General features: G+C 42.7%; 1 protein-coding gene across 1 annotated transcript in view; it reads left to right on the forward strand.

Annotated features, from left to right (window-relative positions):
* Positions 1 to 4,497: 4,497 nt before the first annotated feature.
* p (WD40 repeat domain-containing protein pink) overlaps positions 4,498 to 22,337 on the forward strand; it is a 41,427-nt gene continuing 23,587 nt past the window's right edge. The window contains exons 1-4 of the mRNA XM_069307430.1: positions 4,498 to 4,605; positions 11,103 to 11,229; positions 16,986 to 17,096; positions 19,100 to 19,186. Of these exons, the coding sequence (XP_069163531.1) occupies positions 11,149 to 11,229; positions 16,986 to 17,096; positions 19,100 to 19,186 (279 nt within the window). The 5' untranslated portion in view covers positions 4,498 to 4,605; positions 11,103 to 11,148. The remainder of the gene's footprint in view (positions 4,606 to 11,102; positions 11,230 to 16,985; positions 17,097 to 19,099; positions 19,187 to 22,337) is intronic.

The following is a 22,337-nucleotide window of genomic DNA, read 5'->3' on the forward strand; positions in this document are numbered from 1 at the left end:
GGGGGCGTCTGCTTGTCAGGTAAAAGTTGTTCAATGTCAACCAATATTATTTGGCTAGTTGTATATGAAAAGCGCTGAAATTGTCCCAAGTTTCAGTACTGCAGCGTAAATAGAAAGGGAGATTTTTTTTTTTCAACGTTTTTTACACATTTTCAAGTCCACGTTTCAGATATAATTATTCTGTGACACTTTTCTGACACATTAGCATATAATAAAGGACCTTGAGTTATAGAATTTCCAAAACATCTTTAGTTTTCCTAATACAAATGTTCAAAGTTCCCCAAAAAATTTTTGCAAATATGGCATGTTTATTGCTATAATAAAAAAATGTAAACTCCACAATGTAGAGACATGCCCTCCACATATACTGTGTAAGTTTCATGTAAACTGAATCAGTTTTGTAAACGTGTCAATTGAAAAAAAAAAATGAATAAAGTATAAGCTTCTAAAATCTGTAGCTGAGGTTGACATCAATCAATTTTCTCCAAAATTGGCATCCTTACAGATAGGCTTACTTAGAGTCAGGTGTGTAAGTTTGATGCAAATCGCCCGAAAAAAAATGAAAAAAAAATCTTAATTTTTTTTTTCAATTAAACTAATTATAATATTTGTTTAATATATGCTGTTGTGATAGCAAAGAGTCATAGCTATGATTTCAGTTGACACTTTTGATTGATGATTTTGACCATTTTGGCATAATTTTCACTACAATATTTTTTTTCTTCCTTCCTATTTATGCTACGATGCTGAAACTTGGACCAGATGAAACACTTTTCATATAGAACTTGTCAAAAAAGTTTGATTGAAATCGAACGAGTTTTCATTTTTGCATTTTTATAACCAGACGCCTCCTTAAACTGCATACCCCTAAGAAGAAAAGAGGAAGAGATGCAGATAGGAACGGAAACGTTCCACTCTGAACGGGTCTCGCTAGGCCAGGACGGAGTCCAGGCCTAGCGAGACCCGGCCCGAGTCCAGGCCTAGCGACCCGGCCCGAGTCCAGGCCTAGTGAGACCCAGCCCGTGTCCAGGCCTAGTGAGACCCAGCCCGTGTCCAGCTATAGCCAGGCCCTGCTCGAGTCCAGGCCCAGACAGGCCCGAGTCCAGGCCTAGCGACCCGGCCCGAGTCCAGGCCTAGTGAGACCCAGCCCGTGTCCAGCTACAGCCAGGCCCTGCTCGAGTCCAGGCCCAGACAGGCCCGAGTCCAGGCCTAGCGAGACCCAACCTGTGTCAAGCTATAGCCAGGCCCAGCCAAGCCGGAGTCCAGGCCTAGCGAGACCCGGCCAGTGTTCAGGTATAGCCATACCCTGCCCGTGTTCAGGCCTAGCGAGGCCCGGACCGTGTCCAGATGTAGCCAGGCCCGAGTTCAGGCCTAGTGAGACCCAGCCCGTGTCCAGCTATAACCAGGCCCTGCCCGAGTCCAGGCCCAGACAGGCCCAGCCAGGCCGGAGTCCAGGCCTAGCGAGACCCAGCCCGTGTCCAGTTATAGCCAGGCCCTGCCCGAGTCCAGGCCTAGCGAGACCCGGCCCGTGTTTAGGTATAGCCAGGCCCTGCCCGAGTCCAGGCCCAAAAAAACAGTCCTTCAAAACCAGTCCCGATTCTGGTTTTGAAAAAAATACAAAACCATTATGGGGGAGAGTGGGGAAGTATTGGGAAGAGTGGGGGAGAATAGGAGAGTATATAGGGGAGTATGGAAGAGTGGGGGAGAGGTAGGAAGAGTGGGGGAGTATGGAAGAGAGTGGGCGAGTATGGGGGGAGAGTGGGCGAGTATGGGGAGGATGGGGGAGAGTGGAGAAGTATGGAGGAGAGTGGGGAAGAAAGGGGAAAAGTGGGGGCGTATGGAGGAGAGTTGGGGAGTACGAGGGAGAGTGGGGGAGTATGAGGGAGAGTGTGGGAGTATGGACGGACAGGTCCCAAAGCTACACAGTAAAATAACAACGTACTGGAGTGAACGAAATGGAAGAAAATGCAGAATAGAACCAGTGAAGAACAGAGGTGCCATAGGCACAATCAGAGAACACTGTATAAACATCAGAGGTTCGCGGTTGTTCAACGTCCTCCCAGCGACTATAAGAAATATTGCCGGAACAACTGTGGACATCTTCAAGAGGAAACTGGACTGTTTTCTAAGAGAAGTTCCGGATCAGCCGGGCTGTGGTGGGTATGTGGGCCTGCGGGCCGCTCCAAGCAACAGCCTGGTGGACCAAACTCTCACAAGTCATGCCTGGCCTCGGGCCGGGCTTGGGGAGTAGAAGAACTCCCAGAACCCCATCAACCAGGTATCAAGCAGGAGGAGTATGCGGGAAAGTGGGGGAGTATGAGGGAGAGTGGGGGAGTATGAGGGAGAGTGGGGGAGTATGAGGGAGAGTGGGGGAGTATGGAGAAGAGTGGGGGAGTATTGGGAAGAGTGGGGGAGTATGGGGAAGAGTGGGGGGGGGAGTATGGGGAAGAGTGGGGGAGTATGGGGAAGAGTGGGGGAGTATGGGGAAGAGTGGGAGAGTATGGGGAAGAGTGGGAGAGTATGAGGGAGAGTGGGGGAGTATGAGGGAGAGTGGGGGAGTATGAGGGAGTATGGGGAAGAGTGGGGGAGTATGGAGGAGAGTGGGGAGTATGAGGGAGAGTAGGGGAGTGAGGGAGTATCGGTGAGAGTGAGGGAGTATCGGTGAGAGTGGGGGAGTATTGGGGAGAGTGGGGGATAAGGCTAGATAAGAGTAAAGCTGCTTGTAGATTAGCTTTACAAATATTTTAGACAAGTTTGGCAGAATTGATATACTGTAGGTGTGAAGTTGTTGACATTAGTGAGATCACCACATTTATGGACAGTCGAGGGATACTCTCACTTTCTGAACTAAACTAAGGATGTACAAAACACCCCGGCTGAAGGGCAGCAACAGTGTCAACAACTTCACACCTACAGTCTGCCAAACTTGTCTAAAATGGAGACAAATTGAGACAAAATAACTTTATAAAATACTTATAAAGCTAATCTACAAGCAGCTTTACTCTTATCTAGCCAAACACAATATACTTAGCTCTTGCCAATATGGCTTCAGACCCCAAAAAATCACTAACGATGCACTTATTAGTATGATTAACTTGATACATGCAGCTCTTGATAAAAAGGAGTTCCCTGTTGGGTTATTTGTGGACCTACGTAAGGCTTTTGACACTGTCAACCACCAAAACCTTCTTCTTAATTCTTCTTAAATTACATCATTATGGAGTCAGAGGTCACTCCCTGCAATATCTTCAGTCTTACCTTACTGACAGGCTCCAGTATGTTTCTGTGAATAATTCAATTTCTCCCACCCTACCCATCAACATTGGTATTCCTCAGGGCAGCATACTTGGACCTCTCCTCTTTCTCATCTACATTAATGACCTTCCAAATGCCTCCCAACACCTCAAACCAATTCTATTTGCTGACGACACAACCTTCATTTACTCCAGTCCTGACCCCCTTGCTCTATGTGTTACAGTGAACACTGAGCTAAATAAAGCCCATCTTTGGCTAACTGCCAACAAACTCGCCCTTAACATTGACAAAACTTTCTATATTTTGTTTGGTAATAAATCCTCAAATCAAATTAATCTAAGTATAAACAATATCCAAATTAGTAACAAAGTAGATAGAAAATTCCTTGGCTTTCTCATTGACCACACGCTGAATTTCCAGACACACATTCTAAATATAGGAAAAAAAGTTTCTAAAACTGTTGGCATTCTTTCTAAGATCAGATAACAGATCTGAAGAAGGTTGTAACAGGTAGAAGGTTGTAACAGATCCCATGAGAACCACACCAGAAACAAATACCTATTTGATATTCCAAGAGTACGACTTAGTCAAACTAGAAATGCTTTACAAATCAAGGTACCCAGAATGTGGAATGACCTTCCCAATTATGTTAAAGACTGTACCTCTCCCAACCAGTTTAAGATAAAAACTAAGTACCACCTAATTAACTCAATGTAACCTACCTCACCCCTAAATGTCAACCTATGTCTACGATTTTAAACAATGCTGTTTGTTGACTAAATTGTATCTTTGCTTTTTTTCTGCCATGTTTCACCCCCCCCCTTTTTTCATATTTTTCTGATTCTTTCTCAACACAATTTATACTTAAATCTCAATTAGTATTAAGTTTTAGTCTTAGTGTTTTTCCTGCCCAAAACGCTTTGCGTCATAGTGGCTTTAGGCATTGTATGTACTAGCTCTATCTATAAATCCATCAACTTTTATATTTCACCTTGTATATATGTACTTTACCTGAATAAATATTGTATGTGTATTTTTTTGTATTTTTGTGAAAGATCTACTTCTATCATGGATCATTCATATAAATATTAATTAATTTTAATATATTTAATAAAATGTACAAATTTTGATTATTAAATATTCACGTAACCAATATTTTTTTGAATAACAAGCCTTTGAATCAAATAGAAAGTTATTAATGAGTAACCGTGGGAATGTAAACATTTATCGTTAGGGAGCCTTGGCAGGAGAGGTCACCTGACTAGCAGCGACGGCTGCTGCCACCAGGAACATCACACCCTCAATATAGCTTAAAGGCGTCAAAGACGTCGTCTCGAGATACTGAAACGGGTCAGTATTGGGGTGTATACGAATGTTCATGTGATTAATATCAGTTAACAGCTTTAGTTTGATTGATAATTAATGAGGTCAAAAAAGTCCACTCATTGATGTCAATCTTCAAGCTCATTAAATGGAAAAACCTACATATTACATGGAACAAATCATTTAGCCAAATAGACCTTAAGATAGACAATGGCCAATATATATTGTTAGTGAAAGAGAGTGAAGATTCCTTGGCTTGTGTATATGTTCTCACATAATCTCTTGTATATATATAAATAAAATAAAATAAAATAAAAAATAATCTCTAATACTGTTCGTATTTAGTAATTTTAAAAAATCGGATACCATGTCCCCTACTTTGCTCCTTTAACACTACTTATACTCTAATTTATCCTCATTGTGTTTATGCATGAAATTTAAACACCGAAAATGATCTTAAATCCACCATCACTTGGCAAAAGTTTTGTAACGATTCTATTGTTACGTAAAGTATGATGACAATAAACACAAACACTAAGAGAATATATATATTTAGTCGAATATACAGAAGTATGCAGGTGATACTTTGATGAGCAATGGCGCGAGTTGAGCGCACTGAGAGTCGGTACAGTATCTCGCAAGTGTCTCTTCTAGACCACACTTGAAAGTAGATTAGTTATTATTCGCCACTCTGCTGCTTATATGCTCAGGCAACACCTCACCGTTCTCCAAAGGTTGACGGGAATAGGATGTGGAAGTTGGGAAAGGTTTGAGTTCCATAATTAGTACCAAGAAGGGCTTTGCTTCTCTCATTAGGATAATGCGTTAGGAGCGAGTATATTATTGGGATAATCTACTCGCTACAGTTTCTCCAACACTCAGGCCTGTTCAAATCCCTTGTAACATTTGTTATGTTAGGTTTTGGTGACAATAAACACAGATAGTAACAAAATATGTGTATTTACACAAATGTAGCATATAGGGGTGAGAGGTTAGGTGGGCTTCCAATATTTTTTTAATTCCTTTCTTACCCGAGTTTGCTTAGGTGGCCCTGTCTTAGTGAGGGTAGCCACCTCTCAACCTTTTTGTATGGTAATGCTGCCACCTGGTGGTGTTCAGTAAAACTGGTTAGTGCGCATTTGGTAGGTAATTGTATCTTGGCCATTTTTAAGTTGAGGGATTGCTCGGAGGAGTTCTTGAGTGGCTTCAAGAATTTGTCATATTTAGTGGTTTACAATGGGGTGGATTGAGGCACACTCTCCACTGAGGTCCTTGACCCATTTTGTAGGGGTACATAACAATTTGAAAAGATACTTATAATTGGGCAAAAAATTGCTCAGGGCCTGGCATACTATCAAGTGTCCTGGGCGAGTCCAGAAGCAAAATCCAGGGAAACTTCCGAAGTGCTGTTCAGAAATTAATGTTTTTTCCACTGAATGCTGTTTTCTTGGAAAATATCCACTTGACCATGTAATTATTAGAATTTCAAATACAGCAATGTTTATATACCATATAAGTAAATTTCCCCTACATGTAGTCCTAGCTGTATGTTAAATACAGTACCATATATACAGTGGTACCTTCGTTATACCACTTAAGTTATAGGCATTATGATCGTAATCCGTTCCCAGAGACACGTCGTCAACCAAAACAAATTTTCCCATAAGAAATAATGTAAATTGAATTAGTCCGTTCCACATCCCCAAAAATATTAACTTAAAATATATTTTATGCAGAATACTATTCATATTTTTCATACACAAAACAATCAGGTATAAATATATACCATAAATAAAATAAGTGAACATTTAACTGCCCTTCACCTTTACTGAGGGCTCTTGTTGGCGAATGGGAGATAGTGAGGGAGGGAGGGAGGGAGGAGCGGTGTTGGTGCATGGGGATGGTGAGGAGGCGGGAGGAGTTGAAGAGACCATTTCCTGCTCGTCTTAAGCGCATTCATATCTGCATCACTGATTCCAAATTTTCCTTTCAAACATTTCACTGCATCTGTCATCTGGCAGCCAGTCAGAACCAGTCACTTACAGTCACAAGTCAGTCATGCATTTCAAGCATTCACAGTTGTGGTAGCAACCGGTTAGGCATTTACAGTCATTTACTCAAGGAGGGAAGTACTGAATGTCAAATATCTCGTCCTCTTTCCTGGTAAATATCAAATCCAGCATGGAGGGAACATCCCCTTCCCTCATCCTCGTAGCTTGTTTAACATGTTGAAACATGAATGTTTCCAGGATGAGGTTTACGAATCTACAAGTCCAAAAATCCTCTGTTCTAGCTTCATATGCCTCCCAGTCTATGGATTTCAAGTTGAAATCGTCGACTACCAACAGTCGTGATCTATCTTTATCAGCTCTCGCTATGATCTCTCTCATTTTTGTTATAAGAGACTCACGTTTATTATCCAGCTCCTCCTTTGACCATGTGTTGCATGGCGGTGGACTATAAGCATTTATGATCGTTAGTTTATCATCCTGATTGCAGATCTCTAGAGCTATTATGTCAACTTTCTTGTGGATTGACAATCATCATTTCGTTTACCTTTAGGTGTTCTTTCACCATCACAGCAACGCCACCGCCTTTCCTAATTTTTCTGTCCCACCTCCAAACTGAGTAGCCCATTGGGAATATGACCTCATTTAAAATATCATCTTCAAGTTTTGTCTCCGTGGGTGCAACACTGTCTGGTGTCTGCAGCACTTACATCACTTAACTCTAGTATCTTTCATCTCACTCCATCTATGTTGGTGTATGCAATTTTCAGAGACAATGTTCCTCCTTTCCTTATTCTTCACCACCCCGTTCTCTAGTGATTTTGTTGGTTTGCCTTTTTGTACCATTTTACTGGTCTGCCTACCCCTATCACTTTAATAGAAAAAGAATTGATTTCTTCTTCATTCCTTCTCTCGTTTAGACAGTTTGTCTCGACGAAGTTCAGTTTCAGCTTCTCTCTGTCTTCTGTTGAAAGATCTCGCCTTAACGACCATACTTTCCCTTCCTCATCACTTTGTAATTTTCTAGCATTCCTTAGTACATCTTCCATCTGTTTGGCACCGTTTAGGGTGATCCTCAAAGGTCGATCTTTCCCTTTTACGTACTTTCCAATCCTCCTGTAGTTGCAGACATTCTCTATGGTAATAAGACCTTCCACGAGGCCAACAATTTTATCTACTACTTAATCGTCTTCTACAGCTCTTTCTGACCTAGATGTTATCTACTTTTCTTTGCAACCAAAAATTATTAGGGACTTCGATCAACTGTGTTTTGCACCAATTTAGGATTTGATGCCAGTTCCTTTCTGACTTCTAGCCTAATGTTTGTTTTATCCTGGTTGCTGCTGTGTTTGGCTTCCTTTACTGCTTCTTCTATTTTTTCCTTCTCCTTGGCCACTTGTACATAGGCGAGTTGCATATCCTTGCACTGTTCTATTCCCTGTGTAACTTCCTCCATCTGTACTGACAAAAGCTGTTTTGCCTGTTGAATTTAATAACCTATCCTATCGTAGTCATTTAAGTTTAAATTTGCTATAACTTCTTCCAAAGCTATTTTTAAAAGTTTATTTTCATCTTCCATGGCTTTACAATTTGTTTCCAATTGATTCTTGTCCGTGCATAAGTCTTTCACTAACCCCACAAAACCTAAAACTTTGCTACTCAAGTGGTCATTACTTTCTTTCAATTTGCTGATTACATGATAGTTCACTATAATATCTAATTTTGCCAATTTGTTGTGTAGACTGCTTATATCAATGCTTTCTTTAGTAAAACCTCCAAAATCTAGCTCTGTTTTGTTTTCCTTCTTGCCGGCGGCCATCTTGAATGTTGTTGTCTGCACTGTGAACACTTGGGCAACTTTTCTCATCCAATTTTTTACTTCACTTGGCACATTCGTGTTATCTCACTTATTTTTCCAAAGCACTACACTTTCATGTTTCTTGGGACACCACTCACTATCATCAACCTGTACTACAATACTTAGGAATTGTGAAATATCCTGGAGCTCCTCTGATGCAGGTGTTGACACAACAGGTGTCACCTTTTGAGTGTGGGGGATAGAGGAAGCGAGGAGGGTCTAGAGGCGGGATGGGGATATCGGGGAGGGTGCGGTGTGGGGGATGGAGGTTCTCCCCACCATCCATCCAGGTCCCCCCTTCATCCATCCATCCATCAAGTTCCCTCCACTTTGCCTCCATACAGATCCCCCACCCTCCATCCATCCAGTTCCTCTTCCCCCATCCATCCAGTCCCCCCCCTTTACCATCCATCCATCCAGTTCCCCTTTCACCATCCATCCATCCAGTTTCCCCTTCACCATCCATCCATCCAGTCCCCCCTTCACCATCCATCCATCCAGTTTCCCCTTCACCATCCATCCATCCATCCAGTCCCCCCTTCACCATCCAGTCCCCTCATCATTCATCCATCCAGTTTCCCCCCACCATCCATCCATCCAGTTCCCTCGCCATTCACCCATCCGGTTCCCCCCACCATCCATCCATCCAGTTCCCGCACCATCCATCCATCCATCCAGTTCCCCCACCATCTATCTATCCAGTTCCCCCACCATCTATCTATCCAGTTCCCCCACCATCTATCTATCCAGTTCCCCCACCATCTATCTATCCAGTTCCCCCACCATCTATCTATCCAGTTCCCCCACCATCCATCCATCCAGCCTCTACATACACCAAGTCCCCCACCAACCATCCAGTCCCTCTTCACTATCCATTCATCCACCCCTATCCATCCACCCCCCTATCCATCCATCCCCCTATCCATCCATCCCCCTATCCATCCATCCAGTTCCCCCCTCCCTCCCTCCATCCATCCATCCATCCATCCATTTCCCCCACCATCCATCAATCCCAGTCCCTGTATCCATTCAGACCCCTCCATCCATCCAGTCCCCCCTCCATCCATCCAGTCCCCCCTCCATCCATCCAGTCCCCCCACCACCCATCCAGTCCCCCTTCACCATCCATCTATCCCACCCTATCCATCCATCCAGTTTTCTCACCATCCATCTTAGTCCCATGGCGTGATATATAATAAGAACGTTTATGATATAAAAAGCAAAAATACAGACACACAATGAATTTCTTCACAAAGAATTCAAAGCGCGGCCGCAGTCGTCACTGTGTGCGATAGATTTGTAAACAGAGTGCCTCGCCCCGTGCCCCCAGCACCACGCGCTCGTTCGACCCATATGTGTATGAATAGACGTCATTTTCCAAGTAAGCCGTCGTGTACCAATTCAAATTTTATGGCGAATTTGACGTCATATTCCAAAAAATTTGTCTTCTAGGGCAGTCGTCTACAAAGGTTACACTGTATAACATAATTGGCAGTACGTTGAAACATAGTTTGTTATGTTAGTATTCTTTGCATATTCTTTCCACACTTTTGTGTACAGAGCCACCTCGACTTACGATTGCCCCCGACTTACAATAATTTTGAGTTACGATGTAATTTTGATAAAAAAATGTGACTCGACTTATGATAGTGTCATCGACTAACATTATTTGTTCATGCACGTTTGGGTTGATTGAGCGTATGGTTCCCGGTCGTGCAGGCTGACCTGCCTCAGTTTACTGGAGCCGCCCACTTAGTGACGATCACGCTTATAAGAAATTACATTTTTGTGGTGATTTGTTTGCTTTTTGAACATAAAACTGATTATTATTTATCACACCATGGGTCCTAAAAAAGTCAGTGGTAAGGTTCAACATATGAAAACACATGTAAGAATGACCATAGAGAAAAAACAAGAGATCATTCTTAAACGTGAAAATGGTACTCGTGTTGTTGAACTAGCTAGGCAATACAACAAATCTTCATGGGAGGAGGAGGAAGTGGCGGCAGTAGAGGGTGTCCCTTCCTCATTAATTAAGAAAATGTGTGCAGTATGAGAAGGACTGCAAAATTTTGCTGAAAAGAATCACCCAGATAAAGCTGTAGTAGGCCATTGCATTGATCTTTTTAATGACAATGTGATGTCTCACTACAAACAAGTGTTGCAAAGAAGGGAAAAAATCTTCAATGGAACGATTTCTAGTGAGAAAATTGAGCAGTGAATCAGAAGCAGGCCCTAGTGGTAAGCAGGCAAAACGTGCCATAATGCGTACCCCAGAGTATTCCTCACTGCCTGATGTCATAATGGAAGGGGACTCCCCTTCTAAACAGTAACACCTCTCCTCCTTCCCCCTCATCACCATCTTCCATATGCCATCAAGAGTCCTCCATAAAGGTAAGATAAACATATGTATTGTATTGTAGTTAGAGAAAAAATTGCATTCGGTATAGAATGTTTTTTTAAGTTAATATTTTTGAGGGTGTGGAATGGATTACAGTAATTCAATTCCCCTTATTTCTTATGGGAAAAATCGTTTCGACATACAATATTTTGACTTATGATACGTCTCTGGGAATGGATTACCATCGTAAATCGAAGCCCCACTGTATTTTTCATTGCACTTTAAATATACAAATTGGTCTAACTTACCCTTGTAGGTACAGTGTGTTACAATGATGTGGAAGTGATACTTTGTTTACCATCATGGCATCAGATCTGGTGGTTATCCAAGCAAATGACTTGCAGCAGCTGAACTTTCTTCATCAGGGCAGCACTAGACTGAAGGTGATGCAATGTTTTGTTTCCAATTCTTTGATCCAAACTTTTCATGAAAAATTATTTAAAACTGGTATTTGTCTTCTTGGCATTGTTTGTTTTAAGATGTCTACAAAATGTTCTATCTGTAATATACTGTAGCAATGAAACATTTTTAAGGTATATAAACATAATTTATATTTTTATTTATTTAATTTATTTATACTGTATATACAAGAGTTCTTTTATTCTTGTACAACCAATAGCACAGTAATATAAGTTGTTACAAGAATGTAAGAACTCTGAGCGCATGGAGCTTGATGTGTAAATCAAAGTCCAAACAACAGAGCTGGGAAGAAAACACGCGCATGAAGCAATAAAAGCAATGAAGCACTGAAGTACATGAAGCAATATACAGTACTAAAAAGAAGAAACACAAGCAAATGGCCCATGCAGGACATTAGTCTAAAGGATGGCCATCACTTAGCCAGGAAACAGTCCTCGTGGCGAAGTGGTAAGACACTCGCCTGTATCGCAAACGATTTGGCCTGAGTTCGTATCCTGGCCTGGAAAGATTTACTGGGTGCCAATCCTTAACTGTAGGCTGTTTTTACCCAACAGTAAAATGGGTACGTGATTGTTAAATGATTTGGCGGGTCGTATTCCGGGGAAAATTACAATTAAGGACTTACCCAAAACACTATGCGTGCTAGTGGCTGTACAAGAATGTAAGAACTCTTGTACAGTATGTATGTATGTGTATATTATATTATATTATTATTATTATTATTATTATAATATATATATATATATATATATATATATATATATATATATATATATATATATATATATATATATACATATATACATATATACATATACACATATACATACATACATATATATATATATCTTGGGTTTTGTACAAAACCCAAGATGCAAGAAGATTACAAATTCTTGAAGCAATTCACATAAGAATAGAACAACCTACCATGAACACCCAAATCACGGAACTATTTACTCTACCCACCATGAGAGTAAGGACAAGACCAGAACATAACGATGCCAACACAGAAGACAATGTTCAATATAACAGGCCAATTACACTTGATTAATCTTTGTATGTAGATAGAAGCTGCCTCGTATGGGCCAATAAGCCTTCTGCAGTTACCTCTATTCTTATGTTCTTATGTTTCACCCCACATTTATCCCTTATGTATCCCCCCATGTTTTCACCTTTATTGTCTTATCACCTGATCCAGTGTGGGTATAAAATCAACCAGCCCTATAAAATCGCTTCACTTGAGAATGAACCATGGAGGTTCGAAACGTTGTGAAAATTGTATAAATAAGTGTAATACATTCTATAGTAAATCACTTCTTTTCTTCACCTTAAAAGTACGAAAATGAGTTTTGGAGAACTCCTATTTCAACTAAGCCCTGATGCTAAGAAAATAGAGGGGTAGAAGCCCTAAACCAGAAAATAATAAATACAGAATATGCAGTCATATTCAATGAAATATATACTGTATATATATCGACCACATCAGCTACAGGATTAACCATAGAAACCTGCTGTGGGCTCACCTCTCCCTCACTGCCCCTTTCCCTCCCTCCCTCAGTGTTACTCTTCTTCAGCAAATTCTTCAAACAAAATGTGTTCAGCATGTACTTTTTATATTTTAAACCAACGATTTATAATACAATAAAGTTAGAACTTGAGAATATTCTCTGTTTAGGACTCTTGCCAGTTTATATGTATACTATTACTGGAACCATAATATGCTTTCAGAACATCACAGATATTTAAATAAGTATCCAGGTGGTTTGAAGGAGAGTTTAGTTTCTCATGGTAATGGATTTGCTTTGAGAATGGGCTGCTGGAACAGTGAATACATGCAAACATTATATAGTTGTATTTGTTTTCATTTATGTCCTTGCCTTTCTGTGATATAGATGGGGTGGTGGGTGGGATCATTAATTTCCAAGTGGATCATCTTTAATACAGTATACAGTACAGTTCTTTCCTCATAAAAATTGGTTTTGAGGCAGAATAATTTCTGTTCCTTCTGTGTATGCACTTTGAGAGTAAACATTCTTGTAATGGGTAGGATAAGTTTAACCACTGTGCTGTTCGGGCTCCAAATATGGCACTCCCCTGTGCACAGGAAATAAATTCTTGGCAAAAAATTTTTTTTGTTTTTGAAAATGTTAAATACCCTTCCCTGATCTCAGCTATGTAAAAAAAAAAAATCAAAATTGTACTTACTTTGGTCGCAATGGGGTCCGGAAAATGGCGTGTGATGTCACGATATGGTGGTCGCCCATGGCTTAGACTCCTGGACCCAGTCGCGGTACAAATTGTCTTTTAAATATTCTTTTTTTTTTTTTTACCTTCTATCATTCTCGTACGCTAAAGTGGCATGAGGCGTTGACGGTGATCCAGGTTTTCCTGGGGGGCGAGGTTGAGCACCTTAATGAGTGCTTGTTTGTCCCTGCCCTTCCTCGGGATGTGGGCGTCATGCAGTTTACGTGCAGGTTCCCTCCCTTTTGGCTGCACTGATTGCTGAAGACCTGCGCACTCGTGGTCTGCTGGGTCTAGCGCCTTGGGCTCGGCTGCACGTTCGATGGCTGCCTTGTTGAAGCTGTTTGCGCCGATCCTGCGAGATGCGTTGTCACTGTTTTATGCCTCCCAGCTCGCATGTTGGCAGGCGGTGCTTGCTTCCTCCTTGGAATTTGCTTGGGCCCTGGCTCTTAGAATGTCTTCGCCTTTTTGTCCCCTGCTGTTCGCTGATTCTGCGGTGGCAGAGTATATTCAGGCGGCTTCTGCTAGCTGTCGTCCGATGTCCAACTTGTTAGTTTTCCGGGGGTCCCAGGAAGGGGGTCCTTCCTGGAGGGGTTGTGCCAGGGCTCGGGGTTCCGCTCATCGTGGTAGGCTACCGGTGCCAGTTTTGGTGCCGGTGGCGCCTTCGGAGTTATCTTTGTCTGGTCGGCGTGGTGTTCGTTTTGTGCGAAGCTCGGATTCTCACAAGGGGCATCGGCCCTTTTGCAGTTCGTCCCATTGATGAGGCGATGGGGGAGAGGCTTGCTCTGTTCGCTCATGCCTGGTCCCATGATTTGTGGGCGTTTCGGGTCGTTTCTGCCAGCCTGCAGTGGCGTTGGGTAGCCTTGCCTCCTTCGGAAGGCTTGGGGCTCGCAGAGCAGGCCTCTTCTCTTGTGCTCTGTCAGGTCATCTCAGAGTGGGTGCGCTTGGGCGTGGTCGAAACGACGACATCCCTCAGGGGGGTTTCCCATCTGTTTCCAGAAAATTATCTCGGCTGAAGACACTGAACAACTTCAAGCTGATATTAATAAAGTTTTCGACTGGGCATCAGAAAATAACATGATGTTTAACAGTGATAAATTCCAGGTGCTCAGGTAGGTAAAAATGAGGACCTTAAACATAATACAGAGTACAAAACACAATCAAATGTACCCATAGTAGGAAAACAGCATGTAAAGGATTTGGGAATAATAATGTCTGACAACTTAACATTTAAGGAGCATAACCAAGCAAATATTGCGACAGCCAGAAAAATGATAGGATGGATTACGAGGACTTTCAAATCCAGGGATCCCATTGCAATGGTTGCACTCTTCAAGTCACTTGTGTTGTCCCGTCTTGAGTACTGCTCAGTACTCACTTCCCCCTTCAGAGCAGGAGAGATTGCTGAAATAGAGAGAATACAGAGAACATATACGGCACGCATAGACGCAATAAAGCACCTAAATTATTGGGATCGTCTCAAAGCCCTCCAAATGTACTCACTAGAAAGAAGACGAGAGAGATATCAAATAATATACACCTGGAAGATACTGGAGGGCCAAATACCAAATCTACACAGTAAAATAACAACGTACTGGAGTGAACGATATGGAAGAAAATGCAGAATAGAACCAGTGAAGAGCAGAGGTGCCATAGGCACAATCAGAGAACACTGTATAAACATCAGAGGTCCGCGGTTGTTCAACGTCCTCCCAGCAAGCATAAGAAATATTACCGGAACAACCGTGGACATCTTCAAGAAGAAACTAGATTTATTCCTCCAAGGAGTGCCGGACCAACCGGGCTGTGGTGGGTATGTGGGCCTGCGGGCCGCTCCAAGCAACAGCCTGGTGGACCAAACTCACAAGTCAAGCCTGGCCTCGGGCTGGGCTTGGGGAGTAGAAGAACTCCCAGAACCCCATCAACCAGGTATCAACCAGTCACGAAATGGGACTGTGCGGACCTGCTGTTCATTCTGGACTTGTCCCGTCTGAACCCGTGGATTCATTGCCCCCCCTCTCGGATGACTACTCTGTCCCAGGTCTGGCTTCTGTTGGAGCCGGGTACTTGGATGGTGTCCCTGGACCACAGGGATGCATATTGGCACATCCCAATTCATCCAGGATTCAGGAACTGGCTCAGTTTTGTTGTGGGGCATGTCGGTTACAGCTTTCATTGTCTCCCGTTCGGGTTGAACCTAGCATCTCGCATTTTAAAGTGCCTTAACCGGGTTGTGGTGGCCCGTCTGTGTCTTTTAGGTGTTCGGGTGTTGGCCTACCTCGACGACTGACTGGTCTGGGCTCCCAGCCTGTTTGCTTATCTGCTTGCCAGGAATTTGGTTCTTTCCCAGCTCGCCGAGTTCGGGTTCTTGGTGAACTGTAGGAAGTCCCATTTGGTTCCCTCTCAGGTTCTTACTTGGCTGGGTCTTGTTTGGGACCTTTGGACCGCTTCCTTGTCTCTCCCCCCGAAGTCTCTCCTTTGGCTGCGGTCACGTCTGTGCCTGTTTCTGGGAGGCTCCTGGGTCACTCGGCGGTTGCTCGAGGGGTTTGTGCAGAAGCCTGAACTTTGCCGTGACCGTCTACCTGCTGTGTCGGGTTTGGCTTTGTCGGCTCTTCTGGTTTCTTCAGAGCTGTCCCTTCCACCTCTCTCGTGATCGCTGGGTTCAGCCTCCGGGGGCCTTGCGTCGGTTGCTGTATCACCGGCTTCCTCTTCTGGTTTTTCGGGGTTCGGTGCCTTGGCTCTCACCCGAGCCCTCGATCGATGTGTTCACGGACGGTCCAGTCTGTCACGTGGCTGGTTCACTCTTCTCCTCGAGTCTTAGCGTTTGGTCTTTTTGACTCGAGTTTATCACCATCTGTATGGTGATCAGGTGGCGTCTTTGATGGTGTCCCATCTGCGAGCTTCGTCTCGGCGGCAGTAAGAAGTTTCCTGGCGGTCCTTTAGTTTCTTTCTCTCACTTCATAGGTATTCTAAGCTCCCGGGTTAGGGTTGTATTTTCCTTTCTCTCATGGTTGTTTCAAGACCGTCATCTTATGCCAAATACTGTTGCCTCGTATTGTGCGGCGCTGGCGGAGCCGCTACATCTTGCGTTCGGTATTGATGTTACTTCTGTGCCATTTTTCAAGCTGTCTCGTGCGTTATTTCACCTCCAGCCTGCTCACTCGCCGCATGAGCCATCCTGATCCTTGGATCGGGTGCTTTCTTTTCTCTCTTCTCCTCGGTTTGTGGTGGCTCCTTCGGTTTTGGATTGTTTTTCCAAGGCTCATACTGACTGATGCCAAAGTCTAATATTAGCAATATCTGCCTGGATATCTCCGGGGAGCCTACAGGTTTCACCCAGAAAATGACGTTTCATTACATTTAACGCTGGTTTTTTCAAGTTTTCACTTACTGATACAATGAATATATGTACAGTTTTGGTATGATACTATTTTCATTAAGTTACTGGCTAGTTTAATCAAAGTTTTAATATTTGCAGGTGGTGTGTTTTGACCTGTGTTCGTCATCAATAGTACTGGGGGCTAACAGTGGCACCATATATGTGCTTGATCATGAGACACTCAACCTCAAAAACCAAATTCCAACAGAGGTAAATGCTGTTATTTTGTATTCTGAGCATTTTCAAAACCATTCAATTTCTCATGGGTATTTTTTTTTGTGCCTTCAAAATTGAAATTTGTAAAATTTATAAATTGGGGAAGCATTCTTAACCCTTTTAAAAACGGAAAACAGCATGTCAAGGATTTGGGAATAATGATGTCCGATGACCTAACCTTTAGGGCGCATAACCAAGCAAATATTGCGTCAGCCAGAAAAATGATAGGATTGAGTACGAGAACTTTCAAATCCAGAGATCCCATCTCAATGGTTGTACTCTTCAAAGCACTTATGTTGTCCCGGCTTGAGTACTGCTCAGTACTCACTTCCCCCTTCAGAGCAGGAGAGATTGCCGAAATAGAGGGAATACAGCGAACATATACGGCATGCATAGGCGAGATAAAGCACCTAAATTATTGGGATCATCTCAAAGCCCTCCAAATGTACTCACTAGAAAAGAGACGAGAGAGATACCAAATAATATACACATGGAAAATACTGGAGGGACAGGTCCCAAATCTACACAGTAAAATAATAACATACTGGAGTGAACGATATGGAAGAAAATGCAGAATAGAATAGAACCAGTGAAGAGCAGAGGTGCCATAGGCACAATCAGAGAACACTGTATGAACATCAGAGGTTCACGGTTGTTCAACACCCTCCCAGCAAGCATAAGAAATATTGTCGGAACAACAGTGGACATTTTCAAGAGGAACCTAGATTGTTTCCTTGAAGGAGTGCCGGACCAACTGGGCTGTGGTGGGTATGTGGGCCTGCGGGCCGCTCCAAGCAACAGCCTAGTGGACCAAACTCTCACAAGTCAAACCTGGCCTCGGGCCGGGCTTGGGAGTAAAAGAACTCCCAGAATCCCATCAAGCAGGTATCAACCAGGTAACCAGGCATCATCCAGGGCTGCTTCCTGAGGGAAGGGGGGGGGGAAGAGGGTGTAACAAAAAGGAGGCCTGGTCGAGGACAGGACCGCGGGGATGCTAAGCCCCGAAATCATCTCAAGATAACCTCAAAATAACCATTAAGTACAGTAAGTCTAAAGGTGTAGTGTGTTGATAATGCAGTGTGGCATTGGTACAAACAAAAGAATATTGAATAAAAAATACCAGTCTGAGCTAGTTACTCATTAAACAGTCCAAGGAGATTCTATACCAAAATGAATGTTACTGAGGTGTGTATATTCAGAAGGGTGACTTAGGAGTTGTAAAAGCTATCTTGGTATTAAATGAATGAAATTGCCATGGGAATGCCAATCTGCTGATACAGGTATTACAGCCACTTATATTCATAAATAAATCTACAGTTACTCTATGTCCTTTGTGGTAATTCAAGATTTATGATCAGAACAGATTTATAATACTGATAAAAAACTGGTCTGTACTGGAAAAAGGTGAAGGGTTCCATTTGGCAAGATCATAAGTGAGGGGGAGGGGTTGGCTGACTGGACTTTAGGGGGACCTGGACTGCCTCCTGGTAGCAGTCGGGAGCATCACGTTAGGGTGTTTACACCATGACAATTATCATTTCCCTCCTTACTCTTGCACACCAAATTTCTTTAAAGCAGTTGCTTATTTTGTTGTGCTTATGCTTTCCTCTGTTTTGTTTCTTTGTTTTGGATTGAAGTTTGATCCCTAAGCTCCCCCCCCCCCCCCTCACCTCAAGAGAGCCAGATTCCTGTCCTAGCCCTGGTAGCTCAAAGACTTCTTGTCTTCCAAAGGCATGGCTGTACTGTACAATCATGTCACCCTGATAGCTACTGTGGTCCTACCAGAAAATTGTATTTCATTACATTTAGCACTTTATTTTTTCTTTGGTGTGATGCCACCTACATGTCTTGAAAGTACAAAACAGGGTACCTATAATCTATGTACTGTACGGTGCATAGTATATTATTGTACAACAGTACTGTTGGGTTAGTGTATACATGCCATTCAAGATCTGTATTTTGTTGAGTTTATTTAATGAACTTTATTTTCTAACTAGAATGGATCAGTTGTGCAGCTCAGTATATCGCCCGATGAAAGTTTAGTTGCGTGTGCTCTGAGCAGTGGAACTGTGGATATATTTGAGGTAAGATATATTTTAATAGTAACTTAAAACCTTTAAATAAAAAATTCAATTATTGGGTTCACCTTGTTTAGTCATTTTCCTGGCCCTGTACCAGATGTCTCCAACACTACATGGAGTGTGCAGGTACTAATATCACAGCTGATGTCTCTAAACGGGGCAGTGTGCATAATGTAATCAGAGGGGGAAGTGAAATGTTAATGATTTAACTATCCCAAAAAATGTTTTTATGAAGTTTATTTTTGCTATGCCTGTGTAGATAATATTGTATTAGTAAGGGTTAGTGATTTTGGGGAGTAATATATACTGTACTGTAGTAGTTGGGTAATCATTAGAGCATTTTTTTGCCAGCCAGTGGTGCTCATGGTCTTGGCTTCCCATCAAGAGCCTTGTGCACCATTTGGGCAGCCAGGCCTTCACCTGTGTGGTGGTCCCCCTGGGCCTCAACTAACTGAGGGTGCTTTACTCGGTGGGTGTTCTTTCATGGCTTCTTTCATGCATGTGGTGCATGCACTGTATGTCCTGGGAAGAATTCTGTCATCTTTTCCTTTATTGGGGTATTGTGGAGGACTCCTATGGTGGCTCTGTTGCTAGCAACTTGGATAGCTCCACCCAGTATGAATCAAACCTGAACTCTGCTAGTTATTGTAAGCTTATTGGGGACCAGAGGATAAAATCTGGCCCCCTTCTATAGTTCAATATTGACCAGCTCTCCAAAACTGTACTCACTGGGTGCAAGTTTGAAAGATGTCCCTCAATCTTCTGACATTATGAAGGCCATTCATTACTGCTTCCACTCTACTGCCTGTGGATGGTTTGATCCCTTCCACTCAAGTGCCTATGACTTTTGTTGTCATAGCATCCCTTATTAACTTTTAAACTGGCTCCTGCCCCTAGAAGGAGTGTGTCCCATGCTCCTTCTTTCTCCTCCATGACAACCCTCCCTTCTCCAACCTCCCCTGTCCTGCCTGGCACTGTGCTATTTTGAGATTGACAGGCAGGCCTTTAATGACCCTGCTTTTTCTTGGTCTGGGATCATCAGGCAGGTGCCACTGCATGGCTATTTTGTTGACCCTTCCCTGGTGGACTCAGGAAGTCATTCTCATATAGAAGATGCCTCTTCTTGAGTAGTGCATGGGTCTTTGATTCCTCTGTAATACTTTGGTTTGTGGTGGTCAGGGGTTGTCTTTGTTGTAGGGTGCACCCGGAATTTCACCTATACATGATTGCATTGCACCACTTTGGCATTTCCTAGCTTCCTGGGTTCCATAGGCTGGGTTCAGCATTTGATTATTGACAAGTGGCCACAATGCCTGGTGTCCTGCTTGGTTTTTCTTTAGGGCCTTGCAAGCCCTCTTTGTACTCTGGTGTAGTTCGTCATGGACTTGCACACCGAGCCTCCAACTGCTGGGTGAGAGGTTGATGGATGTACCTTGGTTCTCTTATATGCTGATGGTCATCCTTTCTTCCTCTGCCATGCTGCCTTCTGGGTGAGTGATATTTTCCACTCTAAGGCCTCAATGTGTGTCATTGTTGGGGGTCTATTAGCTATTTCTCTCTATGGATGGAGCTTATCAGGAAGCAGCCACTTTATGGAGAGGATTTTCCTGTATGCATTGTTTATGGCTTGGTGTCGCTGTGGTTGCCATGATTCAGCCCCATTAAGTTTTTTGTGATTTGGACTTGGAATGGTTGGTTTTTGCCCACTTGCTCCAAATTTGCCCTTCCTTCTCTTTCTTCTGGTCCATCTGGTTTTGTTTGATGGACCTCGACTCCATCTCCTTTGGGCAGGACTCTATATCATCAGAGGGTTTCGAAGTTGAGGGCAATTTCAATTCTGTCTAATGTAGTTTCTGCTTGTCTGTTGTCATGTTTCCATGAACACCAATCTGTTCTGGTTTGTAGACTGTTCGGAACCTCTTGTCGAGTTCTTCGCACACTTCAAGACACACTTCACACACATCCAGGAACACCCAAGAACTGCCCCTTAAGGATGACATTTAACGGAGTGAAACATATGACGGAAGTGCTTAGAAATGCCAGGAAATTGTAATGTAATGAGGATGGCAAACTTTGGTCAATAAGACAAGACCTCTCAAAGGAAGACATGCAAAAGCTGAAAATGAACCTCATTGAAGTGAAACGTCTAAATGGGAATAGAATTGAAGAAAGATTTTGTTTTCTACAAAGTGTTAAGGACTGAAAAGCTAGTGAAATGGTACATGAAAACAAAGCAACAGAATCATTAGAGGAAGAGGGAGTAAAGAACAATGGGAAGGGGAATGTGTTCCTGAAAATAGCATATACCAACATAGATGGTGTGTGATAAAAAATATTGGAGCCGAATGATATAATTCAGCTTAAGGCCCCAGATATTGTCGCATTAATAGAGATGAAACTTGATGAAAATATTTTAAATGAAGTCGTATTCCCAAGAGGCTAATCAGTTTGGAAAAGTGACAGGAAAACTAGGAAGGGGGGAGGAGTGGCTGTGCTGGTGGAAAAAACTTAAAAGTAGGAGAGTTAATACTTGTAAATCCTAGAGACGTGAACATAATGGCATTGCAGGTCTGGAATCAGGATGATAAACGGAAAAATTTCTGGCCCTCTCGCAGAAATTGCGAGGGGAAGCCAGAGACCAAAAGACACAAAAATGAAATCAATATAGGAAGAGGCCCACATAGCAGAAAAACATACCAACAATACAAAAATACGAGAAACGACTGCATGGCAGTGAGGAGAGAGGCAGAAAGAAATTTTGAGAAAGGGATAGTGGACAAATGTTAAACAAATCCAGGCCTTTTCTATAAATTTATTAACAACAAATTGCATCTAAAGGGTTATATTCAGAGGTTGAAAATGGGGACACAGATTCACGGAAAATGAAAAGGAAATGTGTGAAACATTATACAAAAAGTTCCAAAGAGTTTGTACAAAATGAAATCTTTAGAGAACCAAACACAATAAGAATTCCAGAGAACAACTTAGAGCAAATAGAGGTGTCTAGAGATGAGGTGAATAAAATGCTCAAGGAGCTAAGTAAGAACAAAGCAGTTGGCCCAGATGGAGTTTCACCATGGGTTCTGAGAGAATGTGCACCCAAGCTCAGCATTCCACTTCAACTGATTTTTCAGGCATCCATGTGTACAGGAGT

Source organism: Procambarus clarkii, chromosome 60 (assembly GCF_040958095.1).
Source record: "Procambarus clarkii isolate CNS0578487 chromosome 60, FALCON_Pclarkii_2.0, whole genome shotgun sequence".
Lineage (NCBI taxonomy): Eukaryota > Metazoa > Arthropoda > Malacostraca > Decapoda > Cambaridae > Procambarus > Procambarus clarkii.